The 21011-nt window shown below is 40.5% G+C and overlaps 1 protein-coding gene across 6 annotated transcripts in view; it reads left to right on the forward strand.

Annotated features, from left to right (window-relative positions):
- PIK3R1 (phosphoinositide-3-kinase regulatory subunit 1) overlaps positions 1-21011 on the forward strand; it is a 562712-nt gene that overhangs the window by 514576 nt on the left and 27125 nt on the right. For all 6 annotated transcript variants that reach the window (XM_067031067.1, XM_059060630.2, XM_067031068.1 and 3 more), the window contains 2 exons: positions 19456-19548; positions 19988-20062. In XM_067031067.1, the coding sequence (XP_066887168.1) occupies positions 19456-19548; positions 19988-20062 (168 nt within the window). The remainder of the gene's footprint in view (positions 1-19455; positions 19549-19987; positions 20063-21011) is intronic.

The raw sequence follows: 21011 nt of genomic DNA on the forward strand, positions 1-21011 counted from the left end.
TTGATTCTCAGCCTCACTACTTTCATAGTATTCTTTTAGGATCCCAGCCTGACTTGTCCACATTGCGCTGCTTCTTATAATTTGGAAACTGAGGGCAAGAGAGAAACATGCTGGCTGTCAGTGTGAAGCAGCTACTCCCCTTTCTAGCATTGGTGTCTGTGGTCTTTAATCACTCTTATAATGGAGAGATTACAATACACATGTTCATCAGAGTTCTTATGTCAACTGGAACATTATTTATGCTTTGCAGAATTCCCAAGAGTGGTGCTTGGGACTTTGGTCTACAAGACATTTTGCATTAAAATGCAGATAACATCTTCAAAAACCACAAAGACATGGGCTTTGCAGGCTCGGTAACTGAATGCCTTTGTGGTGTGGTTTTACTCTTTTTTCTGAAGTACCTGGTTGCAAGCAGTGGGACACTGAACTCATAGGGACGTATTCGCTGTAATCTTTAAAACCAAGTAGCTGTTTATTCCATATAGCACATCGTTCAAAACAACTTTGATGACCCCAACTGGATGTTTTTCTGGTCTTAAATGATAATACCCTGAACTTATTTATTAACCCGGTCTTTCTCTGCCTTCCTTGACCACTCCCCTCTGCTTTTCTCTTTATCTAGTTTCTCTCTCGAGGATCACAAAAAAAAAAAAAAAAGAAAAAGAAAAAGCATATAAAATCATTTTGTAATCTTATAAGGGGTCTAGAAATTGAAGGCATTATTGTCACACTTCTTTTACTGTTGTGGTGTGAAGTGGATTGTTGTTGAAGCACTAACAGCGAGCATGGCTGGGTGTCTTAAATGATCATCTGGTCTCAGCTTTGCAAAATCCACCATGAACTGGAGCATTTTAATGACCTTAATTAGACCCAATCTCATGATCCATTCATAGCAAAGTACTAAAGGACCATATATGTGGGTGTATGTTTTCAGAGAAGATTATGCCTGGAATTCTATAGAAGAATTCTGCAAGCAGACCCTGTTAAAATCAGCCGTGTCCCTCTGACGTGACACATGAAGCTTTGTCTGTCATTTCCATTTCAGTGTGATTATCAGACCCTTCCCTCATAAGAGACTGATTTTTGAGCAGGGGGTGGGAGGGGCGGGGGTGAGTGGGGGAGTGAAGGGGGTGGACGACAAGAGAGACCACGGGGCACTGAGTGGTCTCATGGCTTGGGGAGGAGGCTTAACAAGAGAGTGAGATAATGGAGGAAGGAAAATATTGCCAAGTTGAGAAGAAGGCTTAGGAAGGGAAGATGGAGACATTCAGGACAAGCCTCCTGGTTTTCAGCTGTGTCGAGGCCTTGCCCTGTTGAAGAAGGTCGGTGCATCCACCAGGCCACTTGTAGCTTGATGACCGGCCAGGGTGGGGTTGCACTTGTCCTGTGGTAGAGAGCGGCCTCCTCAGGGCGTGGCTACACCAAGGAGAAGCAGATGTGGTACGTAGGCCACTGCGTAGTTCACAGTCTGAGCTGGGAGCCCCAGGAAGAGATGAGGGCTGCAGGGCCCAGCCAAGCCCAGCTCACCTCCACATCCTGTCTCATCTTTCTCCTCTTCAGTATTTTGAATTATAAGAGCAAGTAAAGGGGTTCATAACTCAAGGAAATATGATAGATGACAGTAGAAGCTGTCCCCAAAGTTCCGTCTACCTGCACATTTCACCGCCTCTCATCTACCATGCAGACATTACCATGAAGGAGTAGCCCAATAATACAGGCCTGACCTTTAGTAATTCCATGTTGGTCCTTTCATGCCTTTGGCTTACTGTCTGTGAAAGACCCTAAATACAGAGCAATGGAGCAATGGAGTCTTGACAGTCGGCTAGGATGGGGAAGGGGGCTTTCACTGCTCTGTGAAGTTATGATACGTTTACTTGCATCCTGCAAAACAGTATTCTACTGCCTTTGTTAGACTATTTTTGCAGAACAGGTTAACTGACTTTTTCAAACATTCACTGTATATGGTGTTACTTAGGGTTTTGCTTGTTTGTTTGGTTTGGTTTTTTCTTTTTTTCTAACACCATAACATCTTTTTATTGTTCATCATTAATCTCTGAGTTATTTATATACCATCTTCAGGTGCTGGGTAAGGAAAGATCTATCACTTATGGTTGCTAAAATCGTGGTGATACGTTACGTTAGGGTTTATATTCAGTACTGTTAACAGAAATAGGTAACACAGTTGCTCAATTATTTTCAAACAGCAAGTTCAGTTCGTAACATTGTTCAGAGAGCACTTGAAAAGATCTTAGAAATGATCTTAGGAAAGATCTTAAGCCACTCCGTATAGTTTATGTCTAAGAAAAAAACTAAAGTCCAGAAAGAGTCAACTCAGAGGAGTCCAACATTCATTCATTAAAAGGTTTTATGTGTCAGGCACTTGACAAATCACAGGGTCCAGTGATTGACACCCTTGCTCTAGATCCCTGCCTAGAGACACCACCCAGTGGAAAAGAGGGAGAGGTATCATTTGAACCTGAGTCAAGCTAATTCTAAAGTGATTGCTCTTTCATTGACATTAAGTAAACTGCCTAAGATCTCTTAATTAAGCACCTCAAATGGATTGTAATCTGTCCTAAGTTTCATCTTCCAGTTGTCCTCTTAGAACAAAAATTCTTGAACATTTGGGGTGAAATGGACCCCTTTATAAATGCATTCAGTCAGTTGATCACATCCTCTGTGTCCTGGTACAATGAGTTTGGGGCACATTCCAGGAGTGACCTCCCAAAGCCTATACTCTCTTGGTGATCTTTAGCCACTTCCTTGAAGTATGGATTTACATCTGAAGTGAAGCTCCTCTGGCTGTATGGACGCAATTTTACAAACCACACACTTCCTCCTGAGAGCCAGTTTCCTGGGTATCACCATAAAGTAGCACATTCTACCAGAGTTTCACCTGCAGAATCAAACCCTAAAACCATTCACACTGACACCTCAAAAGCCATGCTACCTTGATAAACTCTCTGTGTCAACTGCCTTACAAAGGGCAAACTCTTGCAAACCTCTCCTTAGAAGTTGCCTTCAGGCCTGAAGGTATCCCAGAGGGAGCCCAGAGGTCTCAGCCGGTGGCTCACTGCAAACTTCTGTTCTTTTCTCATCCCCTTTCCTGATAAGAAGTTTTGATTCAGTGCCTTTTAGCTCTTTCTCATGTTATCACATCATCTGAGTTAGGAGCTGCTTGCCACTTCCAGCCTCTGCCACCCATAAAACATTTCACATTTGGAGAAAACAATAGCAGCTTGACTTTTTAAAAAGGAAACAGCTTCTCTTCTGGGATCAAACCGAAAGCAGATATCTGAGCTGTGAAACTTTTTTTTTTTTTTAAGAAGTATCTGGAGCTGGATTGAAGAGTCATGTTCCATGTACTTGGACAAAGTCAAGTTTTAGGACTAGATTTAGGACTAGAAGCAAGCAGCATGGCACCTGCTTCGGGAGAGACGGCCTTTGACAGCACAAGCTTCCTCTTAAGCTTCTCCACCCTTGTCCACAGCCCTGTGTTTTAGCAGAAGTTTGAAGTCCAGAACACACTTACTGTTAAAACCCACACAGTTGACACATAGTCTCCAAGGTTTTATAAGAATGGATACATTAAATTATATGTTCTGGAAAGAGTGGTTGTATTAGAAACTTGGAACATAAAGATGCTGGACTGTAAAAAAAATACCCACGTTGGACCATCTTATCAGAAAGAACGCTCCCTAAGGCGCCTGCCTGTGCCTGTGAGAGTAGGTAGACATTTTGACCTCCCGCCCTTGTATTCTGACTTCTGTTCATTTATCCTGTAGCAAATAGCAGGCATGTTAACGATCCCAAATTTTATAAATGAAATTATTGCAGCTCACGCTGTCAGGATGTGAACCTAAGCAGACCTCATATTTTCTGACTTAACAGCCGGACTGTAGCAGCCTTTTCTTGATAATGGAAGCTTCTGTCAGCTGCAGTCAGCAGCCTGTCTCTAACAGGAGGTACCCAGACACATTGAATGCAAATTTTAAGAGTAACCAGTAACAGATGGAGAGCCACCAGATGAAGCAATTTTACTAATCATGGCATTTCTGAAGAACCGACTTATAGGTCCGCCTAATGTCCTGACCCCAGGCCAGGCACTGTGATGGACACCAGGCCTCTGCTGCCTAGTCTTCCAGAAGGTTCTTAGTGTATAATGAACCCTCCCAGTCAACCTGGACTCAGTGCCTTCACAGTAGGGTTAAAGCTGTGTACTCACTACACACTAAAAGTAAAAAACTCAGAACTCTTATTTGATCTTTTGGGATATAAGGAATATGGTTCTTTTTTTGTATATCTTTTTAGTTTTGATCCCAAAGCTAACATCTTCTGCAGATAACCAAATTCACACCGAGTCAAACTGAAGGCTGTCCTTCTAGGGCTGTGCTGCCCAGTACAGGGTCCACCAGCCACATGTCACAGTCACATGTGGGAAATGTGGCTGGTCTAAATTGAGATGTGCTGTGAGTGTAAAAAAAAGAAATGAAAAATGTCAAATAGCTCATTAATAACTCTTAATACTGATCATATTTTGAAATGATAGTCCTTTGGGTATATATTATTAGATAAAAGATTAAACTTTCCTCTCTTTCTTTTTGCTGGTAACGTGGCTATTAGAAAATTTTCATATATATGGCTTACATTTGGACCACACCATCAAAGGTACTGAAAGCTCTCTTTCTCTGAATTTCTGGTATAAACTCAACTATTTTGCATATCCTGTTGGATTTCTTTTCATGCATATCTGTGTCTTTTCTTCCAAAATGAACTGTTACCTGGTCAAAGACAGGACCTTGGAAATGGTCCATCTCATACTGTGATTTTCAGCTCTCTCTCTCTCTCTCTCTCTCTCTAATATTTATTTATTTGGCTACGCGGGGTCTTAGTTGTGGCATGCGGGATCTAATTCTCTCACTAGGGATTGAACCTGGGTCCCCTGCACTGGGAGTGCAGAGTCTTAACCACTGGACCACCAGGAAAGTCCTTAGGGAGTGCTGTTCTTGAGCTCTCTGCTTTCCAGGTCTGTCCTTTGACTGGAGAACTCTAGTCAGCTTTGTTTTTTTCCTAACTCTATGGTCTGTCTCTTGGCCCTCGCAGTTTCCAGAGTAGTGCACTGGGCTGCACCAAGGAAGGGTGCAGTCTTTAAAGAAAACACGTGCCCTATGGCACTCAGAGGGAATGACACACAATTAGTACGGAAGGATCCCTTGCAAGGAAGGTGCCGTTTTGTTCTCTAAACCGCTCTCAGTTAAGTCCTGGCTCTGACTGAAGCAGCTGTGTGACCCTGGACAAAGCACTTCATCTCTCTGAGCCTCAGTTTTCTCCTGTGTAAAATGGGGATGCTGATAAAACCTTCCTCATAATCCAATAACGTCAGTAAAGCAATTGAGCACAGTACCCGACAGAAATGTTACCCGTTATTATTATTACTATGGTGGTAATGAGAGCCTCAGCTACTAAGGGCAGTCTTGAATGTTTTATTCCTGGTCTTGTGTGATTTGGGATTATTCCTACCGCCACATTTTTGAGAATGAATTATTTTTCAAATGACTGAATGGCCAGTCCCAGTCCCAAGTCCAGAGGTTGTACTGGACTTGGGACTGCTCTGTTCCCCAAACCCAAAGATCTAGGGTTTGGGGAACAGAGCAGTTTCCTCTGAGTATCTAATTCACCCCTTTACCTCTTTTATCAGTGATATTTGTACTCACTGACTGCATAGCATAGATCACCAGCTCATTTTGCATGGACCCGCCCATCTCTTAGAACCCAGCCGGGCATTGGGCGGAAATCTCAAGATGTTGAAAGGAACTGCCTTTACAAGCAACTTGATTCAGAAACTCAGAAGATTGTGAACGGGAGAAAACTCCCTGTAGGAGAAATCACAGGTGAAGTAGAAAGAGCAGGGCCCTTGGATTCAGACAGATGTGGGCCATGGTATCTGCCCTGGCAAACACTAGTCAAGCGATCTTGCCGTAGCCATCTAACCTCTCCCGAGTCTTTCCCACGTCCACAATGAGACCGATGGACTTTGCAAAGCTGTTACCGTAACTCAAGGAAATGACCTAAGGGGCTAGAGCAGGATCTAGGCCAGTGACTGCTCAGCCCTCCTGCCTTCCTCTCTTGGCCTGACCCTCACTCTCAATTTCCTGATCTGCCCTCCCCCGCCCCCCTAAATCATGGTAGATAGAAGCCAGTTAGTGTTACATTCCCTGACTTGTAGCAGCCGTGGCTTTGGAGTACCTTTAAGAACATGTGGTTACTTGTCTTCCGTTAGATCCACGTACAGAAAAGTGAGAAAGGTTTTAGTTCTTTTGAATTTACTGTTCATCCTGGCAAAGTGAAAGTTTATATCTCACTTAAAAACACTTTCAAAAAAGTTTCCCCTTCCCTGTTAGAAATTAGAAACTATCTTAATGAAATATAACTAAGTTTTGCCGTTTTCCCACTTACTTAATTTATTTAATTTATCCCCCCCCCATATTTGAAGTAAGTTGTTGCTTGATGCAACACCAGCCATCCCCAGGTGCCTGTGATTTTTGCCAGCTTTGCAACAATATGGTGGCTAAAGGGAATATAGAGTTATTTTCAGAGTAATTCATGAGTAAATAAATGCAATTTAGTATTTTATATTGGCCATGTGATCTCCTTGACTTTAATCTTCAAATCATGGAATTTTAAGAACTAGAAATTATTTTAGAACTTCTTATCTAAACTTTACCACTTCAAGACCCAGAGATATTAAATGTTTTCCCCCAAGTTCCTCAATCTGTTATTGCCAGATCTAGAACTCATGTCCTTACCTATCATCTGTTTCTTTTTCTATTATGACACAGTGGCTTTTCAATTGTTTTTCATATGATACAATAATAATCCTACCATAGGTATGGCATTTAATAGCGCTTTTTTTTTAAAAAAAACAGAAGTCACAGAAAGGATGCAATGTGTTAAAAGACCCTGATTTTTAGTTTCTCCAATAGATTACGTTCAAGTAATAGCCAAAAAGTATTTTACAGAATAAAATGAAAGTCTTTAGTCTTTAAAAGGCTAATGCAAAAAGTGACCAATGGGGGGAAAGCTAATACAGCCTTTTGGATTAATTTGCTTAACTTCGCCTAGCCCCTTTTCAAAAATTACCCAAGCTCCTGTTGAAGCCAGCAAAAAACATCTGTTGACTTATTTATAGCCACAATTTCTAAGAAGCATATTCTATAGCAGATGAAAAAGTGGTTGACAGCTCATAATTCATAAAGTTACTGAGGCCTAATCTAACAGAACAAAATGTACAAAACTCGCTCCCGTGGTTCAGGCCCTATCACTTCCCTTTTAACTGAAGACAGAAATGGTGCAACAAAGTGAAGCATAGGTTGTTCTGGTGGTTAGGAAAGAGGCGACTGGGTCCTTTTTTCATTAATAACATCACAGGTATTGCAATATCTCCATTGTAGGAAACGAGCATTTTTCTGACCATTCCCACTTTTCCCTGGAAGTTTGAACAGGGTGCGACCTACAGATTGTTACCAACGTATTTTCTATCAAGAATCTAAAGGGTTGATGAAAATGACTGATTGAATCCTTCTGTATCTGGGGCAAGCTTAACTTTTTTCTTCATTCCCTTTCTTTGACCACTTGTTATATTTGACATAGCCACTATGATATAGTCAGCCCTGCTGACTTTTAAGCAATTATAAAAATACACCCACTCCTCAGATGTCACCTACCTATATTTTTTAGCTCACTTCTGATCATCTTTTGGGGAACATAGATATCTTTCTAAAATCAGTATGATTTATATTTTGCTTCTGGTCGATCTGTAGGACCTCCTGTCTATCACAGTTTTTTTTAAAAAAGGGTAGATTAGTCTGGTACAAATAAGTCTTAAAGCATAGTACTATTTATTACCCTGTGCTTTTTTTTTGAGAATGTAATGATATGATCCACTGATGCCCAAATTGACCCATCTAAAATTGTTATCCTGAAAAAGAAAATCATATCCAGAACAAGTCCATGGATTTCTTTAGCTGAGAGGTGAATAGCCTCTTGTTCATTTCACTTGATTTTTGTACATTGTGAGATGAGAGAATTTATTAGCCCACAAGAATTACTCACATTTGTCTGAGGTAGTGAAAGTATTGCTCTATTTTTTAAAAACTCTGATTCCTCACACAATTGTTAATGGTTGTGTTTACTTTTGACTCACAATTGCTACCCTTTATTGTATATGTGGATAGGTTAGCTTTCTATCAGTGATTTTTAAAAAAACATTTAATCAAAAAGTATGATTAAATACTATCTTCCCTTCTTAGTTTTCTGTGCTAGCTGATAGGGAATTTTCTATTCAGTTATTTTCAGGCCCCTTGTCTTTCTCGCCTTTATTTTCTTTTTCTTTCCAATCCTATAGACACGTCATCTTTTTCGTTTTCTCTGCCTCTTTGATCATGAGCATTTTAACTCCTTTCATATACTTACTAATATTTCATTTTGGAATCTTTGAAATATAAGTTTATATATATATATATATATATATATATATATATATATATATATATATATATATATATAAAACTTTTTTTTTGGTAAATTTTTTGCTGGGCCCTTTCCGCATCTGATGATTAACGAAAATAAGTCCATTTGTACCTTGCTGAAAGCGATGTTAGCCAGCTATATTTAGCTAAACAAAACCCATTACATCCTTGGGGAAGAATGTGCTTAGTTTAGCCTTATGAGAAAATATTTAATAAATGCTGTCCTGAAAATATTTAGCCTGGCTGAGTGGACTGGCAAGAGTTTAATCCTGATAAAGCTGAGGTGATGGCGAGAAGCTGGCCCTCCAGTCCAAGCTCAGGTTGAACAAACGCACCTCTCGTCACTAAGGGTTGTAGCTGTGGGTGTCTCCTGTTGCCAAGTGCTTCACCATCAGTATCCTGCAAAGATTTTCCACCCCCTTCTCATGGCTCCAGAATGGCGTCATGCAGCAGGTCTGCCTAAGGAGGAAATGAGGTTCATGGAGTGGTTTTATGGCCAGCTTGGAAGTTGATCTGTTCTTTAAAATCTTTAAAATCTTTAAAAGCTTTACCACTGACTGCTGGCGTGTCTTTGACCAACTTGCTGAACTTAGCCTCAGTTTCCTCCTCTGTAAAATGGGGACAATTATAATACCACACAAGATTCTGCACACGAAATGAGATAAAGCACATAAAGCATTGAGCAGTTTCTAACACTTATTGTTCAATACTATCGGTAGTATTGGGAACTAATACTACTAGTAGATGGGAACTATCAGTAGTAGTAGTACTAGTAGTAATGTGTTAGGTCAGCCTTTCTAATATATCCTTGCCTTCCCACCACCATCCCCCTACCCCCTAAATTTAAAGAGCTGAGTTTTCTTGAATGTGGCAAGGTAGGAAAAGCTCTGATGTGGACATCAGAACTGAGTTCTAGCCCTTGTCCTGAACTTCTGTGGGACCTTGGGCAAGTTGTGACCCACGTGATCTCACCCCACACAGTGGTACACAGATGCACTGTGTACCTCAGTACACAGTAAGTGTGTACTGAGTGTGTACTCAGTACACTATCTAAGTAACTCAGATAGTCCTTAAAGGAGAAAGTACAATGTATTGAAAATCATATGATAATTTACATATGACTTCTGAAAAGATATTGAGTGTTTTTATATGTAGAAAGGCAAAATGCAGATGTCTACCCTAATTAAATATTTCCTGTTTGCCACCTTAAAAAAGTACTGAGAATTCTTTCTGTCTTATAATAATTTCTGGTGTTAAAATTTGCCATTGCAATTGGGTATTTTTAAAATCTGTGAATAATAATGAAAAAGATTACATGAATAATTCTCAATTAATAATAGCTACCCATTAGTTTGTGCTTGCTACATTCTAGGCTCTGTGCTTACTCATGTTTGTTTATACAGTATTCATTTAATCCTTGTTACACTTAAAATTATTCCCATTTTACAGATGAAGAAACTGGGATTCAAGTTAATTAGCATATCCAGAGCAGTAGTAATAAGGTCACACTACTTGATCTGCATTTTGCTGGTGATCTTTAAATGAAGCCTTCCATCAGCCAGAACCTTGGAAGAGAAGAAAAATGCTAATCTCTCTCTTTTGGTATCTAACTGGGTATAAGAGCAGATCTAATTAGATTTGATAGCCAGACCCTCTGAGTTAGGCAGCCTCACTTGCCTGACACATGTTTAGATGTTGGGCCATGGGATCAGCCCATGAAGCCAGGACATTTACGCAACAAGTTATCAGTGTGGAGGTTAATCGTTGGCAATCTGTCTCCCACAGAGATCTGGATTTCCTCTCTGATTGGTGGATTCACTCTTAATCCTTGCTACTCAAAGTGTGGTCTGAGGACCTGGGCATCACCTGGGAGCTTGCTGCAAATGCAAAATCCTGAACCTCACCCTGATCTACTGAATCAGGTTATTAATCCACATTCAAGTTTAGGAAGCACTGCCCTAAACGTCTGCCCTTGGGAGTATTCTGTCTGACACAGAGAATGTTTACTAAATACCGGTAGAATTTGTATTTGGCATTAATTTTTTTTCTAGATTTACAGCTTCTTTCCTCTCTTTGGGTATAACATGTGGATGTGTTAGGTAGCTCGGATTGCTGTGACAAAATACCATATCCTGGGTGGCTTAAACAACAAAAATTGGTTTCTCAGTTCCGTTCATGTGGCTGAAGATCTGAGATCCAGGTGCCAGCATGGTTGAATTCTGGTGGGGGCCCTTACCTGGCTTGCAGACAGTGCCTCATTTTGTGTTCTCCTGTGGCAGAGAGAGAAAGAGGAAGCTCTCTGGTGTCTCTTCTTATACGGGCACTAATCCCATCGTGATGGCCCCCACCCTCATGATGTCATCTCTACTTAATTACCTCCCAAAGGTCGCATCTCCAAATACCCTCACATTGGGAGTTAAGGTTTCAACATGTGAATTTGGAGGGATGCAGTTCAGTCCACGGCACCCGATTTCTACACCTTACTTTGAGATGCATCCAAAAAAGTAAGATGGGCCGATGGAAAGATATGTAATAAATATAGTAAATATTTAAATATAGTAAATTTTAGTTATAGAGTCTAGGATGAGGATATATGGACATTCACTGTACAGTTCTTTCTGGTATGTTTACAATTGTCAGAGAAAAAACCCTGCTCTTTCTTTAGTTACTGGAACAGAATCTGGTGGTTCTTTTCTCTGATTTCCATTCGGGCTTTCTTAAAACTGCCTCACTGCACAGCTCTGCCTCTTCGGCAGTGCCCCCCCCGCCCTCCGCCCCCTCTCCTTGGTCAGCCAATGTCCTGCTTCTTCACTGTTAGTTAGCGAGGTTCCAGCCTCCACCAAAATGCTTCTTTCTGGTCTCTGGTTTCCCCAGCAGTGTCCTTCTGTCCAGTTTCTCTCTTACCTCTGCCCTCTCCTGATCAGAGGATCCTTCAATTCTTGTGAGATGGGGGTTTCTCAAGTTACATTGGAAGAGCCTGCTGTATTGTTTTTAAGCATTTCTACCTTTGACCGTGAAATCTGTTGTCAGATAAAAGTGGGAGAGAAGTGAGTGCCATGTTCTGCCCCTAGGGAGAGAGCATGGCTCACCTGGGGCCTCAACCTCCCTCCTGTTGTTCATGGGGCTCCCATTGTTTTCTCTTTATGACCTTAATTATCTGCAGTTCAAGATGTTTTCTAGTGATGGGCAATGTACTGACTTGTTTATTTGGGGGGAAGCTCAAAAGCTTGTGTTATTAGGGTTATTTTACTAGAACACACCAGAAAGTACTATGGCTGCCCACTTGTAGGATGGAGCATCCAGTAGCTGTGTGTCATGTGACACCCTTGCCACAGTTACCCTTAAATTAGCCTTGGTGTGAAATTCAGGGAAACTTATCACAGGTTTCTCTCCTTGACTGGGACTTGTAGACTCTGGTGGAGAGAAACAGGCCCAAGCTGAACTCAGGGACACTATTCATGAGCTTTGTGACCAAATGACTTAATTTCTCTCAGTCTCCCCACCTTTAAACTGAGGGTGATAAGGAACTGCTATGAAAAATAAGTGAAAGCATGTCTGTAAAATACTGAGTGTGGAGGTGTGAGTCCTAATTAATGTTCAGTAATAGTCATTCACCCAAGAAACTCAAGGGCCCATTGGGCATGTGTCACATGATTTTCCCTTCTTTCCTTCCCTTTTGGGGCCTCTCAGTCACACTTCATACAAAATCTTTCTAAGCCAACAGACCAAAGGATCAACTTCCCTTATAAACCATTAGCCTCCGAAATCCCAGGGACTCAACTATAAATTATTTTCCTGGTGGGGAGAGGGGGGTGTCCCCTTCTCTTCCCCATTTATCTCCTGCCCAGAATCTTAATTTGCTGTACACTGTAAATTGTAATCTTTAAATCAGACTCCAATTTAGGTGATAAGAATCACAATTAGGCTAGCCTGTCAAAGATGAAGTGTAATCTTGCATTTCAATCTCCACGCAGAGGCTTTAGCTGAGGTCATCAGAAGCGAAGCTGTAATGTTTAATAAAGTCTTTGCCTGCTGTTTGTTTCCTGTATAGTCTCTTGTTTAGAAATAAATTAAATGGGCAGAGGATCTCAGATCCCTTTCATTTGTTTTTAAGCTGTGAAGCAGAAGAGATAAACGGGAGAAGATAAACTTAAAGATATTAAAGACTAATTAGTTTAGGGTGTCTGAAAAGATTTGCAGACTTCTTGTTTAAATCTGTTGACAACTCTTATTAATTCCCTCTGACTAGTTATCCCTGAAAATAGTGTAGTTACGGCTGAAGATTTACTTTCACATCTACTCTTTCTACTCCCATTTTCGGTTGCCCCTATTTCTTTTCCTTCCTTCTCCTGCAGAAGAAAAATCCTTGTTTCCACCAAGTTCAGTATCCTTCCAACTTCATCTTTCCTTTTACATTCAGAAAACTGGAGTATAATAAATAACTCAGATAGTCCTTAAAGGAGAAAGTACAATGTATTGAAAATCATATGATAATTTAGATATGACTTCTGAAAAGATATTGAGTGTTTTTATATGTAGAAAGGCAAAATGCAGATGTCTACCCTAATTAAATATTTCCGGTTTGCCACCTTAAAAAAGTACTGAGAATTCTTTCTGTCTTATAATAATTTCTGGTGTTAAAATTTGCCATTGCAATTGGGTATTTTTAAAATCTGTGAATAATAATGAAAAAGATTACATGAATAATTCTCAATTAATAATAGCTACCCATTAGTTTGTGCTTGCTACATTCTAGGCACTGTGCTTACTCATGTTTGTTTATACAGTATTCATTTAATCCTTGTTACACTTAAAATCATTCCCATTTTACAGATGAAGAAACTGGGATTCAAGTTAATTAGCATATCCAAGAATACACTCAGTAAGTAAGTGGCAAAACCAAGATTAAAACCCAGGTCTCTTTGGCTTTAAACCTGTGTTTTTAATAATTTCTCTACTGCTGATTAAACAGGTGTGTTCCAAAATTAAGGAACTCATAATTGGTGGTGGTGGGTTTTTTTCTTTTTTTTTTTTTTTTTTTTTTGCTTTATTTCAGTTTTTAGCTGCATTATCTTAGCCAGCATTTGTTATGGTTTTGCCCATAGAACTTGAGAAGTTTAAACCTTCAGAGTATTAACCATTATAAGCATAAAGTATGAACATGCTTATAAGGTTTATTTAAGAAAAGTATAGGGGGCTTCCCTGGTGGCACAGTGGTTGAGAATCTGCCTGCCAATGCAGGGGACATGGGTTCAAGCCATGGTCTGGGAAGATCCCACATGCCACGGAGCAACTGGGCCCGTGAGCCACAACTACTGAGCCTGCGCGTCTGGAGCCTGTGCTCCGCAACAAGAGAGGCCGCGATAGTGAGAGGCCCGCGCAACCGCGATGAAGAGTGGCCCTCACTTACCACAACTAGAGAAAGCCCTGGCACAGAAACGAAGACCCAACACAGCCAAAAATAAATAAATAAATAAAAATAAAGTGACTTTCATAAAAAAAAAAAGAAGAAAAGTATAGGGATTTGTTAGATTTTTGCCCACCAGAATGTACATTTTTCATTTGAAAGAATGAGAGAGACTGTTTTAGGCAGGACTAAAGTTTTGATTCAGCTACAATTTAATAGACAAGCATCTTGATTTAATATTGATCCACACTTTGCATATACTTTCTTTTCTGTGTATTTGTATTACATTTTAAAAGGTAAGTGGCAGCTTTTTATGTACGTCCAAGCTGCTTCCATCAGTAATGGAATACTTGGCTTGGGCAGTCTCTGGAGTCCCACAGTTTCAGCTTAAACTTTCCATTCGTCTCTTCCAGGCACTAACTCTAAAATATCCTCTTTTATGGAGAAGGACTCCAAAAGGTGTAGCTGTGTGCTGGTTTCATCTTGCGCTTTGTAATGGCGTTGGCACCATTTAACGTGAGGCATGCCACTATCTCCCACACACCACTGGTGCCCAGGGACTGTTCAGGCCTGCCCGTGTTAGTGATTTGGGAAGGGCCTAAGTCGGGAGAGAAGGCTCTCTTCTGTGTGACTCGTTGTCACCAGGGCAAAGGGGGAAAATAGAACTACTGGAAAATGCAGCACTTATGATGTGTCATCAAAAATTCTTTCTACAACCTGGGACACCTACTTCATTGGTGTTCCTGTTGAAGACTGATTCCTCTCTTTTTTTTTTGAAACAATACACGTCTTGGTTTCACCACCGCTTTTAGACCCTTTTGCTGTTCTTTCTTATCTTCTTTCTCCTTAAGTAATACTGATTTCTTTTGATGAAAGGTGATTCAGCCAAGTGAAAAACTGGTGTTGGCTTGTCGTAGAGGAATCTTAAAATTCACCCAGTTTTAAGAGTGGACTTGGCTCTCCAGACATGTACACTGGCTACAGCAGAATTCAAAAACCAAAAAACATTCCTCATTCAGATATAAAAATCTGTCTGAAAGGTGAAATCAAATGAGAATTTACATGTAAACTTGATGAGGATCATGCTCTGCTAATTTGTGTTTTGTTTAATAGCCACCATGTACGATCTCTACATTTCGTGTGTGTGTGTGTGTGTGTGTGTGTGTGTGTGTGTGTGTGTGTGTGTATTTAGTTCCATTATGTTTTAGTTTATTGAACTGTATGATGTGGTACTTTATCATGGACTTTTCAAAGAACAACTTGCCAAATTTGGTACTTCCTAGCAATTGTCATTTCCTGTTGGAGTATTTTTAAATGGGATCTAACGGAAGCGTAAATATTGACCTTGTGTATTTAATGAAATTACAGGAATAGTTGATTTTAGGATTGTTGAAATAATTAATATTTTGCTTTAGAATGCTTTTTAGACTTTCACTGTTAATTGCCCGAAATAGAAAATGTGAACTTTAAAAGCTTACTGGGTGAAGCTTCCACATCCCATATGTTTAAATATTTTAAAGGGGAAATGGATTGAATCATAGATATTGTACTAGAGAATAGGAAATCCTTGAATTGTTACTTTAAAAAACCTTGTCTCTTTGTAAAATTTACCTTTTAAAACCCCCCAAAATTTTGATCAGTTATGATGCTTTATACATTTGGGTAATAAGCTTTTTTCAATATTAACAAAATTCAGTGGTAAATTCACTCAATGTGTTACAAAGGAGTACCTGTACTTCCTAATATATGCGTCTAGTTTTTTTCTTTTTAAAGTATTCTGGGGTGTACTTTGAGAAAAATATTGTTATAGATACCTGATAGCCATCACAATGCTTTTTAGAAACTTCATGTAGTACTTGTATGAGTAAAAGAAATGATATTTTGCAGCTCAGGATATGTTGCATGGAAAGTAAACTACCATGTTTTGCTAAAGAAACATTGAAAGGACTAAGGAAAGGCTTTTTTTTTCCTCCTTCTTCAAGCTGAAGTGAAGAAGTAAGAGTGGCAGAAACAATTTTATATGTAATATTTGCCAACCCAGTAATGTAACAACTCTTGGGTGCATATTTCAATCACAATTAGGTGAAATCTTTAATTATCACTTAATTTAACTTTCATATTTGCCTGCAGAAATGATCGTGTTCGTAAGATTCTGAAAGGAGATAAACCTTATTAAGTAATTCCATTTTTAGTTGCCAACTTTAAGGGTTTTTTTTCTTTTTTTAATTTAAAAAAAATGCCTGTGTAATTTATGAGGGAAGGAAAAGACGAACGAGGCATGTTAGTTGGATGAGTGTAGTGTAGATATGTGGGTTCATGCATTTACTGTTTAATCTTTAGCTTTTTGCATTGGCTGTGCTGAGATCTGTAAGTTTGAGAGGGCTAAGAAGAGACGCTACAGTGAGTCCTAATTAATAATATTTCTCCACAACATATCTCTACCTTTATGTTTTCCTTCTGTTACATGTGCTGATAGGATGCTATTTCACTTTGCTCAGTGTAGAAGGCATCTATGAGGGAGGCTATTTTTGTGAGCTGATAATCTAAGGCAAAGGGAAGTAGTTTATAATTTATCGGAGGAATGAGATGCTATGCTCTTTCATTTTATAGTATTTCTGTTTTTATTTTACAGTGCTTTTAACTAAAAAAAACTATGAAACTTTCAAGATATTTGTATTTTTTATTAAAGTATAGTTGATTTACAATATTGTGTTAGTTTCAGGTATACAGCACAGCGATTCAGTTTCATATATATATTCTTCAGATTCTCTTCCCTTATAGGTTATTACAAAATTTTGAGTCTAGTTCCCTGTGCTGTACAGTAGGTCCTTGTTGGTTATCTATTTTATCTATAGTCGTGTGTATATGTTAATCCCAACCTCCTAATTTATCCCTCCCCCCACCCCAAGATATTGGTATTTTTAAGTTCTTTTCGGGTATACTCATATTTTAACAGATTTGGGCGACGTCATTGCTGGATTTTTTCAGGTAGGGGGTGGGGGTCACTTGCACGGATTTGCTTATCATCTATGGCATGTCCGAAAACTTACTACTAACCCAAAACAGATGACTAGCTCCATTCCTGGATATTCTGATTCCGGGGGTTTGTAGTCATACCCAGCATTCTGTCTTCCTGGCAAGTTCTCCACATGATCCATAGGCACAGGCCAGTGGGGGAAGCACCAGCGAGATGAAGTGTCCATTCAGCTCCCTGCATCGCGACTGTCTGGCGAGTCAGCGGCATATCTGTCCTGCTTTCATGAAGTGCGAAATGTGTTCAAGTGCTGTTGCAGTAGGACAAAGTGGCCCAGGAAACTGAGTGATAAATGTTGTGTGCCCTGCGCTCAGATGTTGATAAGCCCCACGTCCAGATGCCATGTCCTCTGGGACAGCTTTTAGTGGGGTCTTTGTAGCACAAAGTCAACTCGGGAACCTTTCATCTGTTGTTGACAAAACTTGCCCTTGCTCAGGCTATAGCACTGCGCTCTTCAATAGTGTGGTGTCACTAGCTACATACAGCTATCTCATTTTAAGTCCATGAAAATTAAAAATTCACATCCTCCGTTGCAATAGCTACATTTCAAGTGCTCAGGAGCACTTGCTGGGTGGCACAGCTAATAGAACATTTCCATCATCACAGAAAGTTCTCCTGGAGAGTGCTGCTGTAGGATTTTCTTCCATAACTTAGCTCTTCTCCTTTTATCCTGGGTACCTGGAATGGCTTAATAGTGTTAGGTGGCAAGATCATGTTACTGTCTATCTCAGGTAATAGTGCCACCTAAGAGGGTCTTCTACTACAGGGGCTGGGTTTCCGAAATGACGTTAATCATACTTAAGTCTCTAAGGTCAAAATTTAACATAATCTTACTTGACTCTTATCTTGTGAATCTGTTGTCTTTCTATGCCGACTCACTGTTAGAAAGATGGGCTTCATTAGGGCTTCCCTGGTGGCGCAGTGGTTGAGAGTCCGCCTGCCGATGCAGGAGACACAGGTTCATGCCCCGGTCCGGGAAGATCCCACATGCCGCGGAGCAACTAAGCCCGTGAGCCATGGCCGCTGAGCCTGTGCGTCCGGAGCCTGTGCTCCGCAACGGGAGAGGCCACAACAGTGAGAGGCCCGCATACCACAAAAAGAAAAAAAAAATAAATAAATAAATAAAAAGAAAGATGGGCTTCATTAGAAATGTACTTAACACGCTATATGGCTTATAATAAAAATCACACCACTCAAATCTCATTGAAACAAAATTGTCAGTATTTAGTCTTTCTTATTAGATTATTAGATCATATTAACTATTCCTAGGTGAGAGTATATACACAGCGTTGAACCTTAAGTGTCTACAAATTGTTTAGTGATGGCTGATAAACTGACGGCACGTGTATGTAGGTATTTTCATGAAGACTGTCATTTTACCTGTCATTTTACCATTTGTATATTTTGTACTTTGAGAAATTTGAGATGAGTATATTTAGCTCCCTCTCCTGGTATATTAGGAGAAAAATACTTGTACTTTACTTGCATATATTTTTGGAGCGAAAATACAGTTATCAGTGTTATGTTGAAGGGCATTATCTGTGTCATCCAATTAGACGTTTTTTTCCCTTTGTATCATTTGGTAAAACATGTAAATGAAAGCATGGAAACAAGTTCATGAAAGCATCACATTTATTAAGAGATTAACTGACCAAAACATATGTAAGCAAATAAAGGCTTTTCAAGAGCAGGTCCATGGGGATTTAATTTGCATCTCAAGTGGCCAGGGATCATTTGTACTGGCTTCGGATCTGATATTAAGCCCACCCCGCCATTTGTGGGGCTTGGGGCAAAAATACAAAAGGAAGGCCAACCAGCCTGTGTCTAAATATTTTAAAGTTATAAATCACATATTGATTGTTAACAGACTGTTCAGTAAGATATGTTCCATCCTCCTACCTGGGCAGTTATTTCTTCACAATGACCAGGAAGCCAGATTTGAATTTAGAGTTCTTAGGTTCTCAGTTCTGCCTGAGAGTGTGGTGATATGGGGAGAGCTGGTTCCCAGCCCACCCCTGGCTTGGCCCTGCGCTGCCAGGACCTTTGCACGTCCAGACTCCGTTCCATCCTGAGCCCCACTCCCCACACCCTCACCCACTCCCCAGGTCCAAAGGGGGGGGGGCACCCCTGCAGGAAGGTCTGCCCTGGGGAGGGTGGACCTGGGGAAGAGGCCCCGAGAGGCCACTGGGGCAAGGGATTCCAAGCTTCTGAGAAGTGCTCTGAGTGTGTCTTAGGAGAGAAGCAGTGGGCGTGTCCCCTTGGCCCCCCAAACTCATCACACTGTGGGAAGAGGCACAGCTGGGGGGCGGCCCGCAAGGAGCCTTCTCAACACAGGGTCCAGTACAGGCTCTCTCTCTCGTTCCGGCCTGAGGTTGCTGCCATCCCAGTAGAACTACATGACTTTGTGTTCTAGTCATCTTCACTGATGTCTACTGCGTTGGATTACCCCCGATTAAACATAACCGTGCAATTGTGTTTATTTGCAGCTTTGACTCTTCCAGACCTTGCAGAGCAGTTCGCCCCTCCTGACGTTGCTCCACCGCTTCTTATCAAGCTAGTGGAAGCCATTGAAAAGAAAGGTAATCCAACTGGTAGAGGGAATCGGTTAACGGGTTATGGCCTGATTTCGTGGGTGTTATCATTTGTATTTGTCTCGTGGACATTCATTAAATACACTCCTTGCCACCTGTGCTGGACTCACAAGCTGTTTGTTGCAGTGACCTGGGGAGGTAATCTGGGTCTGACTTCTGACTCTACACTAACATGTAGTTACTGTATGGAAACTGTTAACTTCTCCCTATTTTAATAAAGAGAATTAACTTGCTCCTCAGTGGCCAGGTGATGTTGCCAAAATTATTGACATGCCAGATAAGATGAATAGTAGGAGGTGACTTCCAGGAATATTTGGTACACATCTAGAATAGACACTGGATGGAAACTGGAATGTCTCTCTGGCCGCAGGCTCACACATTCTCCAGAGAGCTTTGTTTTGCATACTCAGTCTGTTTTGTGTCCTAGGTCTGGAATGTTCAACTCTATACAGAACACAGAGCTCCAGCAACGCAGCAGAATTACGACAGCTTCTTGATTGTGGTGAGTGTCACAGAGCTAGAAATACACATGGGAAAGACGATTCTTACCTTTCTGTTTCAGGTAAAGCACAAAAACATGTGAGCTTAACTGTGCAACATTCTCAGTTTGAAGGGAGCTCAGAAATATGCACTCTTCGCTCTGCCCTGTTATGCTAAGAGGGCAGACCTCTGATGTTTGTCTCGAGTTGGGGTGTGTGTGCCTGCCTGCCTGCAGGTACTTGGCTGTCATCATAGCCATGAGCCTCTGGGTGCTGTCGAAACTGCAGAGGAGAGAAGCATCTTGGGATTTCTCTGCCTCTGCTTATCTACCATCTTTCTCTGACCCTGCCATTGGCTACATCTAATTCATCTGGACCAGTTAAAATACTATTTATAAGTCTATGTCATTTAACAAAGGTCTCTTCTGACCTTTCCCTTTTTCCCTTTCTCTCTCTTTTTTCCTTTTCTTTTCCCTTTCTTTCTGTCTTCCTTCCTTGCTTGCTTGTCTTTTCATGCCATATTTACATCAAGTAACATCATGATATTATTATCTTCTGTAATGTGCTGGTAAACCAACTCTCTGGGGGGAAGAAACCAGCCCTGGTTTGTAGCATTTACCCACTTCTGTGGTGTAAATCTTCTCACCGTGGTTAATTTCAAGCTACCAATATGTTATCACTGAACTCTTGGGAAGAATTCTGAGCCAGTACAAGTCGGCTCAAGCAAACCATTGGTCAAATGCCATCAATTAATTTAACCAAGTGGTGGCTTTATTATTTGTCCCTTCCCTCCTTTGCCATACAGAATAAAACTGTACAAATGTAAATTTACTGGCCATCATTCTAGCAAGTCATCTTCTGCATCAACTTCTAGAATCTCTCAGATCCTTCATTCCCTCCCAATACTTTTCTTTTTATTAATAATTTTTTGCCTCACACTATTTTAGCTGAATCTGGGTGTTTGAACCAAAA

The sequence above is a fragment of the Kogia breviceps genome, chromosome 4, assembly GCF_026419965.1.
Source record: "Kogia breviceps isolate mKogBre1 chromosome 4, mKogBre1 haplotype 1, whole genome shotgun sequence".
Classification (NCBI taxonomy): domain Eukaryota; kingdom Metazoa; phylum Chordata; class Mammalia; order Artiodactyla; family Physeteridae; genus Kogia; species Kogia breviceps.